This window comes from Bos indicus x Bos taurus, chromosome 7 (assembly GCF_003369695.1).
Source record: "Bos indicus x Bos taurus breed Angus x Brahman F1 hybrid chromosome 7, Bos_hybrid_MaternalHap_v2.0, whole genome shotgun sequence".
NCBI classification, from domain to species: Eukaryota; Metazoa; Chordata; class Mammalia; order Artiodactyla; family Bovidae; genus Bos; species Bos indicus x Bos taurus.
The window spans coordinates 92,426,924-92,444,914 of NC_040082.1; the positions used below are offsets into that span (position 1 = coordinate 92,426,924).

The 17,991-nt window shown below is 47.6% G+C and overlaps 1 protein-coding gene across 3 annotated transcripts in view; it reads right to left on the reverse strand.

Moving 5' to 3' along the window:
* The window catches only part of MLLT1 (MLLT1, super elongation complex subunit), a 69,140-nt gene that overhangs the window by 22,494 nt on the left and 28,655 nt on the right, over positions 1-17,991 (reverse strand). The window contains exon 1 of one of the 3 annotated variants that reach the window (XM_027547432.1): positions 14,510-14,542. The exons of the other annotated variants lie outside the window; for them this stretch is intronic. Within the exon in view, the coding sequence (XP_027403233.1) occupies positions 14,510-14,515 (6 nt within the window). The 5' untranslated portion in view covers positions 14,516-14,542. Of the gene's footprint in view, positions 1-14,509; positions 14,543-17,991 lie in introns of those variants that run through there. 3 annotated transcript variants of the gene reach the window in all.

Here is a 17,991-nt window from a genome sequence, read left to right on the forward strand (position 1 = left end):
CCTGCAGAAATGTGTCGGGGGCCTGCAGTGTGCCCACAGCACCAGCGGGGCTGAGGAGGGTCTCCTCCCTCCTGAGCCCTCGGAGCAGTGGCCACACTAACGGGACATGGACACCACTCTGTAACACGACCCTGTGCAGCATCCCCGCAGCTGGGAGCTCTTACTGTCCCCATTTCACAGGTGAAGATGCTGAACCAGGGCCAGAGGACGTGCCTGGTACCCAGGGTTGATCGGCAGTGTGCCAGCAACGCGCTCCAGGCAGGCAGTGTTCTCTGGAACCCCTGGCTCCTGGAGCAGTTCCCACACCCACACAAACCCAGCAGGGCGACGACGCACTGGACCAAGCAGCGCCCAGGGGTAGTTCCCTGGGATGCCCGAAGGTGAGTGGTGAGGAGTAGAGCTAGGGGTGGTGTCCGGGCTGGGCAGAGGCCTCCCCCAGCACCCAGCGTGTGCCCTGCAGTGGACACGGGCCCCAACGCACACTGATGACCGGAGCTCCCTAGGGACAAGACCTGGGGCCAGAGAAGCTTAGGAATTTCCAAATGGATGGTGGACCACTTTCAGCCCAGTCACCAGGAAACCAGTCTCCTGAGAAAGCTGAGAGACAGGTAGGACCATGGTGCCTGGGAACCGGCAGCATGTGAGGTGAGGAGAGGCCAAGTTCAAGTTGCACCGGGAGGCAATCCCAGGAGTAACTCCCTTAGTCATTCCCCTGGGAACTCCAGGGCTGGCTCCAAGTGTTCTCAGGCCAGGCCCTGCACTCCCCAGGTCAGTATCTCTCTCTGGCCTCAGCAAACTAAGATGTGAAGGCACTGGCCCAACTGGTGCCACCGCCCAAAGCCAGGAGCACGCGCACCTGTCCACAGCACTGTCCGGGCAAACAGCCCCCAGCCCTGGGCCAGCTGACCAAAGCTCTGGATCAGCCCCTGTCCACCACCTCGGACCCCCAGGGCCCACCCCAAGGCCGCCTCCCTGCAGCTGGCAGGGCTGACCTGGAGGACACCCCACGACCCCCTGCCCACTGCCACTCCAGGTTGTACAAAAGACTCGTGCAGTGCAGCCTCACCAGCCGAGGAGGACACTTGGTTCCTAAGAACCCTGAGGCAGTTTCCTCTGCCCACGCTGGTCCCAGGGGCCTATTTGACATTCTCATAAGAGGCCCCAGGGTTCCCACATTCGCTGAGCTTAAAGGAAAACCAGGTAAACCCAAATCTGATGAGGGCCCAGCCTACTTGTTGGGCTGTAGGCAGAAATATCCCTAGGGGACCACAGCTTCTGAAAACACTTCGCAAAGGAGAGAAAGGGAGAGAGAGAGATGGAAAGACAGAAGATTTAAAGAAGCATTAGACAGCAATCAACAGCAATGAACTGGGTTTATCTGAATCCTGATTTGAACAAATTACTTCAAAACATGTATGTGAGACAATTCAGGTAACTTTGACATTATTGAGTATTTGACATTAAAGAATTATTGATTTACTAATTTCTAGATTTGATGATATCCATTAGGGTTTTTTGGCTAACAGTCTTATCTTTTCCAGCACAGACTGAAATCAGAACCTGACTGAGATTCCGCACCCCAGTGTGGAGATGAGCCACGCGCCGCCTGCAGGTGAGTCACTGCTGCCGCGGGGGCGGTGCTGCGCGGCCTGCTCCGCTCCCCTCTCTACTTCGGTACATGTTTTTTGGTTTTCTATATTTTAAACGTTTACCTGTCCATGGCTGGTCCCACCCCAAGCTTCCCTGCAGCTCCGCATCTGAGAATCTACCATCTAACCACTACCTGCGTGAGCCGACTCCGTCCTGCTGCAGGGGACAAGGGCGAAGGCAGGCCCAGGGCCACCCTTCACGCCCCCACACCTCCCCCAGCCAGGATCCTCTGTGGCGGGTGCATGTCTAATGCTCGGCTTTGTTGTTGGCACTCCTGCCAGCCCTCCCCCACCCCAGGATCCTCCGTGGTCACAGGTGCACATCTAACACTTGGTCCCGTCGTCAGCACTCTGCCAGCCCTCGCCAGCAATGGGCAGTTGGTGGGAGGCTTTACATGGCACCTTCTTTCATCCTCCAAAAGTTCTGAGAGTTCGTTGCTGTTTTCACGGCCCCTTGGGACAGGAAACTGAAGGTTAGTGGCATTTGATCTTTGCCAAGGTCACACGGAACCAATAAAGGTGGGCAGACACCAGGTGGGCATACTGCAGCCTTGGGCGTGTGCAGAGCCCTCTCTTCTGTGCTCCTCTGGGTCGGCCCGCGGGTCCCCAAGCCCAGGCTGACCAAGATGGGGGCTTCCAGGCAGCGGGAGAGAACTGCTGATCACTGGGGAAAGAAGGGAGGAAAGCAATCCCTGAAATCCCACTGCCAGGTAGGCAAGTGTTTGGGGAGGTCCACGAAGGCAGCTTACAGGATGACGGCAGCCCGGGGCAGGGAGGCCAGGTCCATGACAGCTGCTGTGAGCGAAGGGGCTTGCCGCGCCGGTGCACCAGAACCAGCAGGGCTAAGGGCACCGACACAGCAGAGTCCACAGACACCAAGGTTGAAACTGCCCCTCCTCCCTGCACCCCCACACTCACACACACACCAAAGTTGTTTCTGGAAGGCTGGTTACAGTAGTTACTTCAAGCAAGTAGGCTGGAGAGAAGACTTCAAACCCTTCCAACCTACATCTATCACCTCTGTGGTCATAATAAGAGAAAAACTTTTAAAGTGTTAAGGAAAGCAGTGCATTGTGGGCTCCAAACCATGGACTTTGGGGTCTGAGACCGCTCAGATGTCGAAACAGCTCTGCTGCTACCTTGCTGTGTGACACGACCTGCCACTCCACCTCTCTGAGCCTCGGTGAGAGGAGGGAAAAAACTCCCAGGGTTCTGGGTGCACAAGGGCAGGCAGGAAGAGAGTCTGTGATGCTGGCCAGCACCGTGGTGTGGGGTGGGGTGGCAGCCATCAGACTGCCCAGGAGACCAGGAGGTCACCCGGCAAGTGAACGTGGGGACCACCAGGGCTGGGTGCAGAGGACATGGTCACCTGATGGAAACAAGTGCCCTTGTGCTGGAAGTTAGCTTTGGTTATCTGGAGCCCTAACAATTTAACACCAACAGGAGTGGGAAAGGAGCCAGCAACATGAGCACACATGTAAAATGGCAACCTGATGAAGAAACTGGGACAAAAACAGATCAAAAAGAGGAAAGGACAAAGCATGGGATAAGCCCATGGGCGCTTGGAGCTCAGGGGGACCCAGCCAGGTGTCCTTGGTCTCCTCCCCGCCCCCATCTAAGACGCCTCGGCCTTGGTGCTGTTACTACAAAGAGACACAAGAGTCAGATATGCAAAGACGCCAACAACCTCTCAACCTGGAACTGAGCCAGTCTGACCCCAGGAGAGCACCCAGGCTGATATGGACAAGCCCCTCACCACTGCCTGCACTTTGGGGAGTGACCATGCAGATGACCCAGTGACACCTCTTCTCTGGCTCATTCGTTCTTTGGAAGCATTTCTCTCCCGGGCTCCACACCTGCCCTCGAGGAAACAACAGATGCTTCTGGGGTCCCATACAGAGAATGCTACAGGGAAATACTGAGCACACGGCTGGCTGGCAGCCCCGTGACCTTCCTTGGCCTCCTCACAAAACATGCCCTCTGTCCTGGCTCCTCAGTGATCCACCGGCTAGGCCAGGCCCCCTGGATCAACCAGCAAGGTCCTCAACGCAGAGCACAGGCTGCCCACCTCCTGAGCCCATCATGGCCACAGAGAGCCAGGGAATCAAGGGGCTGTGTGGGGCAGGCGGTCTCCCCACCGGCCCCTGGGGTCGAGGGCCTAATTACTCAAGACTCACTCTCATCTGCTGTCTCAGTTCAAACTGAAGGCAGGTGGGGAACGCTGGACCAGTCACCACCAGCAGCCTGGACGCCCAGAGCCGCATCCCCTCTGGGGGATATGAAGGAGGACCTACGGGCTCAGTACTGCCCACAACAGGCGCTGGCCCCCCAGCACAAGCCAGCAGGAATGTCAAAAACATGCCTCTGAGGGCTTCCGGCTCAGAAGCTGGCCTCGCTGTTTCATCTTACTTTAAAAAAACAAAAACCTCTTTCTGAAGAAAACCACGCAAGCTGCCTAATAAAATGTACCAAGACACCCCTTTCTGTGACTTCAGTTAAAGGCACTGGAGAGAAGTCATGGAAAGTTAGTGATGGTTAGGGCTCAGGGTCCAAGAATAGCCTGTTGTGGGGGCGGGCTGGAGGGCAGGGAGGATGTCTAATATTAGCAGAAAACAACTGGAATAAATGTCTTCGTGTTTTAAGTCTCTGAAAATTGAGCTGTCTCCTGAAGTCAGCATGCACTTTAAAAAATTTTTTTCTGTTATTTATTTTTTGGCTTTGTGCAGGCTTTTCTCTAGCTGCAGTGCCCGGGGCAGCTCTCCAGTTGTGGTGCATGGGCTTCTCACTGCAGTGGCTTCTCTTGTTGCGGAGCACGGGCTCTAGGTGTGTAGGCTTCAGCAGTTTTGGTGCGCGGGCTTAGTTGCTCTGAGGCATGTGGGAATCTGGTTCCCTGACCAGGGATCGAACCCATGTCTCCTGCACTGGGAGACGGATTCTTAGCCACTGGACTGCCAGGGAAGTCCCCAGCACACACTCTTGACGTGTTTCTCTTTCTCCCCGCCAAGTATGTTGTTAAGCTGACGGTACATCTCACAGTGAAGGGAGGCAGAGACCAGAGGAAATGGGGTCAAAGTCAGCTTCAGGGAAGATTTCACAGCCCAAACAGCCCGGCTGAGGGTTCAACACCCACATGTGCCGAGGTCAGCGTTCATTCCCTGACAGACATCGCAGGGCACAGGCAGGGGCCGCCGGCCAATGTGAGATGCAGGAAATGACAGAGCAGGCATCTCTGAACTTAACCCCTTGTCCCCACCCTATCACTGACTCTCTTCTCCACTCCCTGGTTTCACCAATCACTCCAAACCAAAAACTGAGGACTAAGGGACAACCAGCTTTAATTTGAAAAAGAAAAAAAAATAAGATCAGCTCCCCCACACCTGCTCACACCCGAGACCAAGCCCCCAGACGCCCCTCTCACATGACCCCTAGACACCGACTCTGCTTCCCCAGGACACAGACAGGTACTTCCAGTCTGGCAGCCGCTGAGTTCCTCCCAGGAGGCGCCTCCCAGGAGGAGCCGGGTCTGCCCAGTCATGTGACTGTGCTACCGCAAGACAAGCTGGGACAGGAACAGGAGAGGCACCTTGGCAAGGCCACAGGATCTCATGTCCAGAGAGGTAGATGGACCCAGAGGTCACAGGGATCGACGCCTCGCTGAGGGTCTAGAGCACACCCACCCACCACACACAGACCTAAGAGGCCATTTTTTAAAATTTATTTATTTTAAGCTGCGCTGGGCCTTCGTTGCTGCTCATGGGCTCTTCCCTAGTTGTGGTGCAAGGGTTTCTCAACGCAGTGGCTTTACATGTTGCAGCTCTCAGGCTCTACAGCGCAGGCGCAGTAGCTGTGGTACACCGGCTTAGTTGCTCCGCGGCATGCGGGATCTTCCTAGACCAGAGACTGAACCCCTGTCTCCTCAATGGCAGGCGGACTCTTTACCACTGGACCGCCAGGGAAGCCTCCCTGAAAGGCCTCTTACATGGCAAGTGTGATGACTTCAACATGGCCTGGGTGATATCTCCAATGCTCCCCAACATGTTCACCCCTCCCTTCTGAAACTGCGTCCCCCACCTTCACCAGGAAGAGCGTCTTCCCGTCGGCTCTGCCCCACTGACTCCACCACCCACAAGGGTCTCAGCGAGCCTGGCTTCCTAAGGGGAACTTTCCCGCATTCCCCCTTCTCAACGGGTTCCTGTGACAGGGGCAGAGTAGACCTCGCCGCCCTCAGCCCTGCTCATCCAGCGCCTCTTGCCCTGTCAGTCCGGGAGCCCACCACACGTGGGTCTGGATCCACTTTGGTCCTTTATGTGTCCCAGACTTGTAAATATCTGCTGCATGGATAAATCAAAGAAAATAAATCGGGGGCAAAAAAAGAAGAGAAGCCATTTCCCCTCCTCCCAGTAAATAAACTTTCCTAAACCCCCCCAACTGCCAAGAATAAATGACCATGGCGCCCCCTGCTAGATGTCATCTTCCTACAGGCAATTTCCTCTGCTCTCTGAACAGATGTTTCAGAGCAGGCTGTCAGTGGGTGGGCTGCAAAGACAAGCTCATGGATTTTTAGATGCCCTGTGCCAGACCCAGAGCATAACCATAAAAGAGAAAACGACGAGAAACTGGACTATCAAAACGTAAAGCTTTTGTTGGGCTAGATATACTGTTCAGAGAATGAAAAGACAAACCACAGACTTGGAGAAAATATGTATAAATCACATACTGGATGAAGAATTTGTATCCAGAGTACTGTATATAAAGAACTACTCAAACTCGACAGTAAGGAAAAAAACTAACCCAATTTTTTAAAGAAGGCAAAAATTATGAACAGCCCACTTCATTTGTCCAAAGAAAATATATGAGTTTCGAATAAATACATGAAAAGATGCTCACAGTCATCAGCCATCAGGGAAATGCAAATCAGAACCTAATGAGGCACCAATTATTATACTTCATGTCCATCAGGATGGCAACAATCAGAGATACGGAAGGTGTGGACCAGGATGTGGAGAAACTGGAACCTCGGACACGGCTGGTAGCAATATAAAACGGTTCGGTCCCCATGCAACACGATCTGGCAGCTACTCAAGTTATGGGCTTCCCTAGTGGAGCAGACAATAAAGAATCCACCTGCCATGCAGGATACCTGGGTTTAGAGAAGGGAATTCCTGCCTACAGAATCCCATGGACAGAGGAGCCTGGAGGGCTACAGTCCATGGGGTCACAAAGAGTCAGACACGACTGAGCAACTAACATACACGCACACGTGTGCACACACACACACATGGAGTTAAAAATAGGATTAACCGAAAGAGCCAGCAATTCCATCCTTAGGTACACGCCCAAGAGAAATGAAAGCGCATGTGCACAGGAAAACTTGCATACAGAATAGCTAACAAGTGGCGACAACCTGAACGCCCATCAGCTGACAAACGGATACACAATATATGGCCCATTCTGAGTGGAATAAATTCAGCTCTAAGAAGGAACGAAGCACTGGCACGTGCCACAGTGTGGATGAACCTTGAAAACATTACAGTGAGTAAAAAAAGCCAGTCACAAAAGGCCGTAAAAGTGTGGGACTCCATTGATATGGAATGTCCAGAACAGGCAAATCCAGAGACAGAGAGTGGATCAGTGGTTGCCAGGGGCTGGGGGAGGAGTGAATGGCAAGAGACTGCTCAATGAGGATGGGGTTTCTCTCTTGGGAGAGATGGAAATGTTCCAGTGGTGATGGCTACACAGTTCCAACTATACTAAAAACCAAAGAGGGGCTGCTCTGACAGTCCAGTGGTTAAGACTCTGCACTTCCACTGCAGGGGGAATGGGTTTGATCCCTTGTCAGAGAACTAAGATCCCACAGGTCACACGGCATGACCAAAAACAAACAAACAAAAATCAGAAAAAAAAAAAAAAAAATGAAATGTACACATTAAATGGATGAATTATACTGCACATAAATTAGACCTCAATAAAGCTATTAATGGCTTCCCTGGCAGCTCAGCTGGTAAAGAATCCTCCTGCAATGCAGGAGACCCAGGTTCAATCCCGGGGTTGAGAAGATCCCCTGGAGAAGGGAATGGCTGACCACTCCAGTATTCTGGCCTGAAGAATTCCATGGAGTGAATAGTCCATGGGCTCACAAAGACTCAGACACAATTAAGCGACTTTCACTTTCCTTTTAAAGCTATAAGGAGAGAGACTACTACACGCTCATTGGAAAGACAAAGAGACAACTGATGTAACCAAGCGCTGAGCAGCAAGACCACTCCTCCACTGCTGGTGAGGGTGCCGAGTGGCAACCACAAAGTTGGACATACCTGTGCTGTGTCAGCCCGCAACTGCCCTCCTGGGAACTTACCCAAGGGGGCTCAAAATTTATGTCCACACAAAAACCTGTCTACAAATGTTTAGGGCAACTTTATTCTTAATCATCAAGACCTGGAAACAACCCACATGTCCCTCAACCAGCAAATGGATAAACAAATGCAGTATTATCCACACAATAAAGAGGAATGAACTATTCATTCATGTGATGCCATGGATGGATCTTAAGTGCATCTCGCTAAGTGAAAGAAGCCAGACACAAAGGGCTACATATTGCGTGTGTCTATTTATGTGACATTCTGGAAAGGCAAAACGCAAGGATGGAAAACAGATGAGTGGTTTTGAGGGACCGAGGGTGGGGGGAGGAGCTGACTTCAAAGGGACAGCAGGAGGGGGTCTGGGGAGGGGGGTCGGGTCTGTGCGGTGACGTCGTGGTGGATACATGATTATCATGTCAAAACCCGGAATGAACTTCACTGAAGACAAACTCAAATGATAATAATCATAACCAGGTGGGTGGGGGAAGGGAACCCAAGACAGAGCACAGACGATGACTAATGAACTTAAGTGTACACAAGTGTGTGACACAACCACACCAACAGCACTGGAGGAAAACAGAGATGTTACAGAGAACTCTCAATGGATACTGCGGGTGGAAGACGGAAAGAACTGCACGCAGACACCATACTCTTACTTCTCACAGGAATATGACTTCAAGATTCTCAAACAGCTTTCTAGACATACTAAGGTTAAACAAGCAAGCAACTACATTGCATGGAGGGAGAGCCAGGGGTCTCCCTTCAGAGAAACAAGTTAAAATAAGTTACAGGGCAGGGCGAGGGGGGATGCTAGAATGAACTCGGGGTGCGGGACTGGAGTTGAGGCATAGGTATGAACTGACGTTTACTTCGTAGACAGAGAGATGAGCATAGGTGGGAAAGCTAGTACACAGGCACACGCTTCCCAGATCTGTCACCTGAGGGACCTAAAAGCACTGATGGCCCAGGAGCAATGAACACATTTTGCTCCCAGATCTTCGTTTTGAAATACCTCCTCCAATAATAGGGCCCAAGTTCTAGTGCTTAGTCGCTTGGTCGTGTCCACCTCTTCACAACCCCATGGAATGCAGCCTGCCAGGCTTCTCTGTCCATGAGATTTCCCAGACAAGAATACTACAGTGGGTTTCCCTGATGGTTCAATGGGTTAAGAATGGGCCTGCAATATAGGAGACACAGGAGATGCAGATTCAATCATTGGGTTGGAAAGATGCCGTGGAGGAGGAACAGGGACCAAGGGTCCTTGGAAAAAGGGCTGATTCTAGGGCTGGGGCAGGGGAAAACCTAGATGAGCCAGGAGCATCTTTGTGGTGCCAGAAAGCGAGGAAGCACCCCCAAGACATGGGAACGTGATGAAAAGGCACAGGGGCTAGCTGGAGGGAGCTTCCACCTGCAAGGGGACAACAATCTGAACCACTAATTGAGTAACAACAGACCTGGATTGTAACCCATCCCCCACACCCCACAAGCACTCATGAATCCATGCTGACATAAATAAATGGCTGAATAAATCAACGCACGTACAAGGCACAACTACCTTACACAATAATTCCAGCTGATAAATGCAGGAGGAATGAGTGAGATGGGAATCACCATGGAACACCAGTAATGGAGGCTAAAACTAGTGAGTGGGACTTGAATAAGAAACAAGTGAGGTTTCCCTGGTGGCTCAGTCGTAAAGAGTCTGCCTGCCAATGCAGGAGACATGGGTTCCGTTCCTGGTCCGGGAAGATCCCACACACCGCAGGGGAACTAAGCCACGCGCCACAACTATTAAGGCTTGTGCTCTGGAGCCTGGGATCTGCAACCATGGAGCCCATGTGCCGCAACTACTGAAATCCACACGCCCTAAAGCCTGTGCTCCACCACGAGAGAAGCCACCGCGATGAGAAGCTCATGTACCACAACTAGAGAGCAGGCTCAACTCGGCGCAACTAGAGAAAAAGCCTGGGCAGCAACAAAAACCCAGCACGGCCAAAAATAAAGAAATAATTTTTTTTTTTAAAGAGGCAAGTAACCTGCATACTTTTAAATGCAGGAAGTACTACACCAACGTTAATTTTCTTTGTTCTGACCCTGTGCAGTGGTCCTGTAAGATGTTAACACAAGGGGGAGCTGGGTGTGGGTACACAGGAGCTCTCTGTATGATCTCCGCAACCCTTCCGTGTTCCTAAAGTTTCTAACATTATTTCAGAGTAAAAAGTTGAAACAACAGTCATAACTATGAGCCAGTCCATCCTGGTTGGGTTCTCAAAGATCTTTACGTATATTTGGAGCAACCTGAATTTGCAAATCTACCTCTTACTCTGACTGTGAATTTTATGGAACTGAAAGCCTTACAAAGTCTTTCCGATAAAATCTATTACCCAAACTGAGATGTGGAGTAAGTATAATACCAAACTTCAAAGACATAGTATTTTTAAAAGGGAGGTAAAGTAGCTTGCTGATTTTAAAACACTGATTACACATGCTGAACTGGTAATATTTTGTATATATGATATAGGGTTAAATCAGTTACAGTATTACAATTAATTTCACCGATTCTCAACCTTTCTCAGTGTGCCTACTAAAAAGCTTCTATCACATACATGGCTTCCATGTTTCACTGGACAGCCAGGACACAAGATAGAATTCACTTGTTGGAACAAGAAGGGCTTCAAGGACCTCAGGCCACTTCAGGGACAAGGAACAGATAATCGGAGGAGCACTTCAGCAAGACTGTTCCTTTAATTGGTCTTCGGAGACTTTTGTCCTGGAGAAGCTGCCTCGTCCAGGCATGTTCTCCCAGGCCACAACCAACACCCCTGATCACTTTTCAAAGGAACAATTCAGCCACAGCCACGAGCTGTGGGTTGCAGCCCACCAGCTACGAGCTACAACTTTTCTGGGTCAACACGTGATCGGAGGGCAACCGTCTGGAACCCCCTGGACGAGCTCAAGCTCCCAATACAAAGAAGTTCACATCACACATTCACTCTGTCATAGCAAATCCTGTCAGCATTTAAAAACGGGCACCTGCGACTTCCCTGGTGGTTCAGCAGCTAAGACTCCACACTCCCAATGCAGGGGACCTGGGTTCCATCCCTAGTCAGGGAACTAGATCCCACATGCCGCAACTAAGAACTCACACACCACAACTGAAAGATCCTGTATGTTACGACGAAGATCGATGATCTTTGTGCTGCAACTAAGAGCCAGCACAGCCAATAAAGATATTAAAAATAAATAAAAAATAAAAACAGCACCTACCCAAGATTCACAAAGAACTCTTACATCTCAACAACAAAAATAAAATGGGCAAAGGACGTGAATAGACACGCCTTCAAAGAAGATATACAAATGATCAACAAGCACATGAAAAGACGCTTTGCATCACTAGTCACCAGGGAAATGCAAATCAAAACCACGATGACATGCCACGCGATACACACAAGGACGGAGGTAATTCTAGAAGTTATTAACAGGGAATTCCCCGGTCCAGTGGTTCAGAGAACGCCACTGCAGGGGACATGGGTTCGATCCCTGGTCAGCGAACGAATCAAAGTTATTAAATAAAAACAGGAAATAAGGGTTGATGAGGATGTAGATAAACTGGAACCCTCAGACACTGCTGGCAAGAATGTAAAATGGTTCAGCCATTGTGGAGAACACTTTGGTGGTGTTTCAAAAAGTTAAATACAGAACACCATGACCCAGCAACTCCACTCCCAGGTGTAAACCTAAATAAACTGAACACTGGTTTTCAAACAAGTACCTGTACACGTGTTCACAGCAATGCTATATATCAGAGCAGCAGGTGATTCTCAACAGCCAGCTTGATTCAGAAATAGCCCAAATGTCCTCCAACAGAGGAAAGGAAACAAATTGTGGTACAGCCACAATTACTCAGCCATGTATGTATGTGTGCTCACTCGTGTCTAACTCTCTGTGACCCCCTGGACTGTATCCCACCAGGCTCCTCTCCGTGGGACTTCCCAGGCAAGAATACTAGAGGGGGTAGCCATTTCCTCCTTCAGGGAAACTTTCTGACCCAGGGACTGAACCCACATCTCCTACATTGGCAGGCAGATTCTTTACCACTGAGCCATCAGGGAAATCCATTCAGCCGTGAAATGAATGAAATTTTGATAGAGGACAATGTGGCTGAACTCACAGTTATACAGCCAGACATGGAAGGTCACATGGAGAACAACTGCTTAGTGGATATGGGTGAATGTCTTGGGACTAGATGCAGAGGGCCGCTGTCCATCACTGTGAATGCCATTGACTTGCTCACTTAAAAATGGTTAATTTTATGTTATGTGAATTTCACCTCAATTAAAAAAAAAAAGGTGTGTGGGAGTGGGTGAACTGACACACAGGCTGTACCACCAGGTGTCTTGACAGACAACAGCTGCCCCTCCAGAATCAATCTGGCTCATTCTTTTAGGCACCCGCTCAACAAATATTTATCAAGTACAAGTGTTGTCTCTTTGCCAAAGGCTGGTGGACACACTGAACAAAACCGGCAGGGCTATGCCCCAGAGAACTGACCTTCCAATGGTGGAGTCAGGCACCGGACAGGCAGACCTGTGTTCATTCCGGTACTGGGGACGGGGAGGGAGAACACGCCAGGAGAAAAACCAAGGTCAGATCTGAAGGGCAGAGCAGGCCCCTGGATTCTCCCACGTCATAACAGTGTAACCCTGGGCAGGCTCACCATTCGAGCCTTCCATCTTCCCCTCTACGAAATGGGACCATGGGACTGACCCTTCTATGGGACTATGTGACGGCTGGAGGAGCTGTCGGGGAAATTGCCTAACATAGCCATTGGCCTATTATCATCCATACTTTTCCCCAAAGTGTAAAATTACCTGAGGTGCCGCAACATTATAAATAATATTGCTCAACATTTATAACATCTCAGTGAGTGCAGAAGAACCATATGACAAAATTCAACACCCGTCTGTTATTTAAAAAAAAAAAAAAAAAAATTCAACAAACTAGAAACAGAAGACATAAATGAAAAGCCCATAGTAAACATCATACTCAACAGCAAAAGACTGAAAACGTTCCTGATCTTAGAGGATGCCCTTAACGAAAGGATGCCCACTTTCACCACTTTTCTACAACACCTAGGAATTCACAGCCAGAGCATCAGGCAAGAAAAAGAGAGAAAGGAAAGGAGGAAGGAAAACAGAACGAGGAGGGAGGGAGAGGAGACAGGAGGAAAGAAGGAAGGAAGAAAAACTGGAAACCACAAAGTAAAACTATCTCTGATCACAGATGATATAATATTATATGTAAACTTCCTAGATTACACACACCCAGAAATCTGTTAGAACCAATAAACAAATCAGCCAAGTTATAAGATACAAAATCAACACACAAGAAATCAGCCACGGTTCTATAAGCTATCAATGAACAATGTGAAAAGAAAACAATTCCACTTAAAATATCATCAAAAAGAATAAAATACTTAAGAGATTAACCAAGGAAGATTTGTACAATGAAAACTATAGAACACTGCTTAAAGAAATTAGAGACAAATTAAAGACAAAGATATCCCATGATCACGAATTCAGAAAAATTCATACTGTTAAAATGTCAATACTGCCCAAAGTGATCGAGGGAGTCAATGCAATCCCTAACAAAATCCCACACATTTTTTTTTTTTTTGCAGAAATAGAAAACTCTATCCCCCAAATCACATGAAATCTCAAGGGACTTCAGTGAGTCAAAACAATCTTGAAAAATATTGGGAAAACTTACACTTACTGATTTAAAAACTTACTACAGAATGGAGAACCCAGAAATAAGCCCACACATTTATGGGAAATAAATTTACCACAAAGGAGGCAAGAATATACAATGGAGAGAAGTCAGTCTCTTCAATGAAGTGATGCTGGGAAAACTGGACAGCTACATGTCAAAGAATGAAATTAGAACATTCTCTAACTCCACATACAAAAATAAATTCAAAATGGATTAAAGACCTAAATATCAGACCATAAACCATAAAACTCCTAGAGGAAAACACAGGCAGAACACTCTTCGACATAAACTGCAGCAATATTTTTTTGATTTGACTCCCGAAACAAAGGAAATAAAAGCAAAAATAAACAAATGGAACCTAATTAAACTTAAAAGCTTTGCACAGCAAAGGAAACCATCAACAAAATGGAAAGACAACCTACTGAATGAAAGAAAATATCTGTAAATGATATGACTGAGGAGTTAATATCCAAAACATATAAACAGCTCACACAACTCAACATCAGAAAAACAAGTAACTCAATTATAAAATGGACAGAAGACCTGAATAGACATTTTTCCAAAGGGGACCTGCAGATAGCCAACAGGCACAAGAAAAGATGCTCAGCAACATTAATCATTCAGTTCAGTTCAGTCGCTCAGTCGTGTCCGACTCTTTGCGACCCCATGAATCACAGCATGCCAGGCCTCCCTGTCCATCACCAACTCCCGGAGTTCACCCAGACTCACGTCCATCGAGTCAGTGATGCCATCCAGCCATCTCATCCTCTGTCGTCCCCTTCTCCTCCTGCCCCAAATCCTTCCCAGCACCAGAGTCTTTTCCAGTGAGTCAACTCTTCGCATGAGGTGGCCAAAGTACTGGAGTTTCAGCTTTAGCATCATTCCTTCCAAAGAAACCCCAGGGCTGATCTCCTTCAGAATGGACTGGTTGGATCTCCTTGCAGTCCAGAGGACTCTCAAGAGTCTTCTCCAACACCACAGTTCAAAAGCATCAATTCTTCGGCACTCAGCCTTCTTCATAGTCCAACTCTCACATCCATACATGACCACAGGAAAAACCATAGCCTTGACTAGATGGACCTTTGTTGGCAAAGTAATGTCTCTGCTTTTCAGTATGCTATCTAGGTTGGCCATAACTTTCGTTCCAAGGAGTAAGCATCTTTTAATTTCATGGCTGCAGTCACCATCTGCAGTGATTTTGGAGCCCCAAAAAATAAAGTCTGACACTGTTTCCACTGTTTCCCCATCTATTTCCCATGAAGTGATGGGACCGGATGCCATGATCTTCGTTTTCTGAATGTTGAGCTTTAAGCCAGCTTTTTCACTCTCCTCTTTCATCAAGAGGCTTTTTAGTTCCTCTTCACTTTCTGCCATAAGGGTGGTGTCATCTGCATATCTGAGGTTATTGATATTTCTCCCGGCAATCTTGATTCCAGCTTGTGCTTCTTCCAGCCCAGCGTTTCTCATGATGTACTCTGCATATAAGTTAAATAAGCAGAGTGACAATATACAGCCTTGATGTACTCCTTTTCCTATCTGGAACCAGTCTGTTGTTCCATGTCCAGTTCTAACTGTTGCTTCCTGACCTGCATACAGATTTCTCAAGAGGCGGGTCAGGTGGTCTGGTATTCCCCTCTCTTTCAGAATTTTCCACAGCTTATTGTGATCCACACAGTCAAAGGCTTTGGCATAGTCAATAAAGCAGAAATAGATATTTTTCTGGAACTCTCTTGCATTTTCCATGATCCAGTGGATGTTGGCAATTTGATCTCTGGTTCCTCTGCCTTTTCTAAAACCAGCTTGAACATCAGGAAGTTCATGGTTCACGTATTGCTGAAGCCTGGCTTGGAGAATTTTGAGCATTACTTTACTAGCATGTGAGATGAATGCCATTGTGCGGTAGTTTGAGCATTCTTTGGCATTGCCTTTCTTTGGGATTAGAATGAAAACTGACCTTTTCCAGTCCTGTGCCACTGCTGAGTTTTCCAAATTTGCTGGCATATTCAGTGCAGCACTTTCACAGCATCATCTTTCAGGATTTGCAATAGCTCAACTGGAATTCCATCACCTCCACTAGCTTTGTTCATAGTGATGCTTTCTAAGGCCCACTTGACTTCACATTATCATCAGAGAAATGCAAATTAAAACCACAATGAGGGACTTTCCTGGTGGTCCAGTGGTTAAGATTCCACCTTCCAACGCAGGGGACACAGGTTAGATCTCTGGTTGGCAAACTAAGATCCCACATGCCATGGAGCACCTAAGCTCACATGCCACAACTAGAGAAACCCTCACACTGCAACTAGAGAAGCCTGTGTACCAAAACTAGAGAAAGCCTGCGTGCCGCAACAAAGACCCAGGCCAGCTAAAAAAAAAAAAACAGCCCTGCAATGAGAGAGCACCTCACACCTGTCAGAATGGATGTCATCAAAAAGAACACAAATAATGAATGCTGGTGACTATGTGGATAAAAGGGATCCCTTGTACACTGTTGGTGGGACTGTAAATTGGTACAACCACTGTGGAAAATAGTATGGCGGTTTCTCAAAAAACTAAAAACAGAACTACTATATGATCCAACAATTCTACTCCTGGATATATATTAAAAAAAAAAAAAAAACAATTCAAAGAGATACATGTACCCCAATGTTCACAGCAGCATTATTTTCAATTGCCAAGGTGTGGAAGCAACCATCAACAAATGGAGGGATAAAGAAGATGTGGCATATACAGAGGCATACTCAGATATACACACTTACATACACATACAAACATACATATACCAGGGCCTACTACTCAACCATAAAAATGAACAAAACTTTGCCATTTGCAACAATACAGATGGACTTGGGCGACATTATGCTAAGTGAAATAAGTCAGACAGAGAAAGACAAACACTGTATGGTATCACTCGTATGTGGAATCTGAAAAATAAACCAGTGAATACAGCAAAAAGCAAACAGACTCAGAGATATAGAGAACAAACTAGTGGTTACCAGTGAGGAGAGTAAAGAGAGGAGGGGCAGGATAGGGATGGGAGTTAAAGAGGCGCACACCACTGCTAGGAAGAGAGATGACACAAGACAGGGAATACAGGCAACATTTTACAATAGCTGCAAATGCAGTGTAACCTTTACAAACTGTGAATCATTAGGCTGTACACTTGTAACTTATACAACATTGTCTTTTAGCTACACTTCAATTAAAAAAATTTTAGAAAAATATTATAAAGCTATGGTAATTGAAACAGTGTAGAGCTGGGCATAAAGACAGATATACAGACCAATGGAATAGACCAGAAAGCCCAGAAATAAACTCTCATATATGTGGTAAAATGATTTTCAACAAGGGCATCAAGACTATTCAATAGGAAAAGGACAAGTCTTCTTAATGACTGGTGCTGGGAAAACTGGATATCCACATTCAAAAGAATGAAGTGCAGTGGGGTAGGATGGAGGCTCGAGAGGGAGGCGGGGTATGGGTATCTTTATGGCTGATTCCCGCTGGTGTATGGCAGAAATGAACACAACATTGTAAAGTAATTATACGCCCATTAAAAAAAAAAAAGAAGAAGTTCAACCTTTACCTAAAACCATATCCAAAAATTAACTCAAAATGGACCAAATATCTAAATGTAACAGGCAAAGCTATAAAATTCTTAGATGAAAACACAGGGCAAAAGTTTCACAATATTGGATTTGATATGATTTCCTTCCACATGGTTCTAAAGAAATCACTATGGTTTTTCCAGTAGTCAAGTATGGATGTGAAAGCTGGACCATAAAGAAGCTGAGCACTAAAGAATTGATGCTTTTGAACTGTGGTGTTAGAGAAGACTCTTGAGAGTCCCTTGGACTGCAAGGAGATCAAACCAGTCAATCCTAAAGGAAATCAATCCTGAATATTCATTGGAAGGACTGATGCTGAAGCTGAAGCTCCAATACTTTGGCCACTGATGCAAAGAACTGACTCATCAGAAAAGACTCTGATGCTGGGAAAGACTGAAGGCAGGAGAAGGGGAGGACAGAGGATAAAATGGTTGTATGGCACCATCGACTCAATGGACATGAGTTTGAGCAAGCTCCAGGAGATGGTGAAGGACAGGGAAGCCTTGAGCGCTGCAGTCCATGGGGTCACAAAAAGTAGGACACAACTGAGCAACTGAACAACAACAAATGATATCTTGGATATGACACCAAAGGTACAGGCAA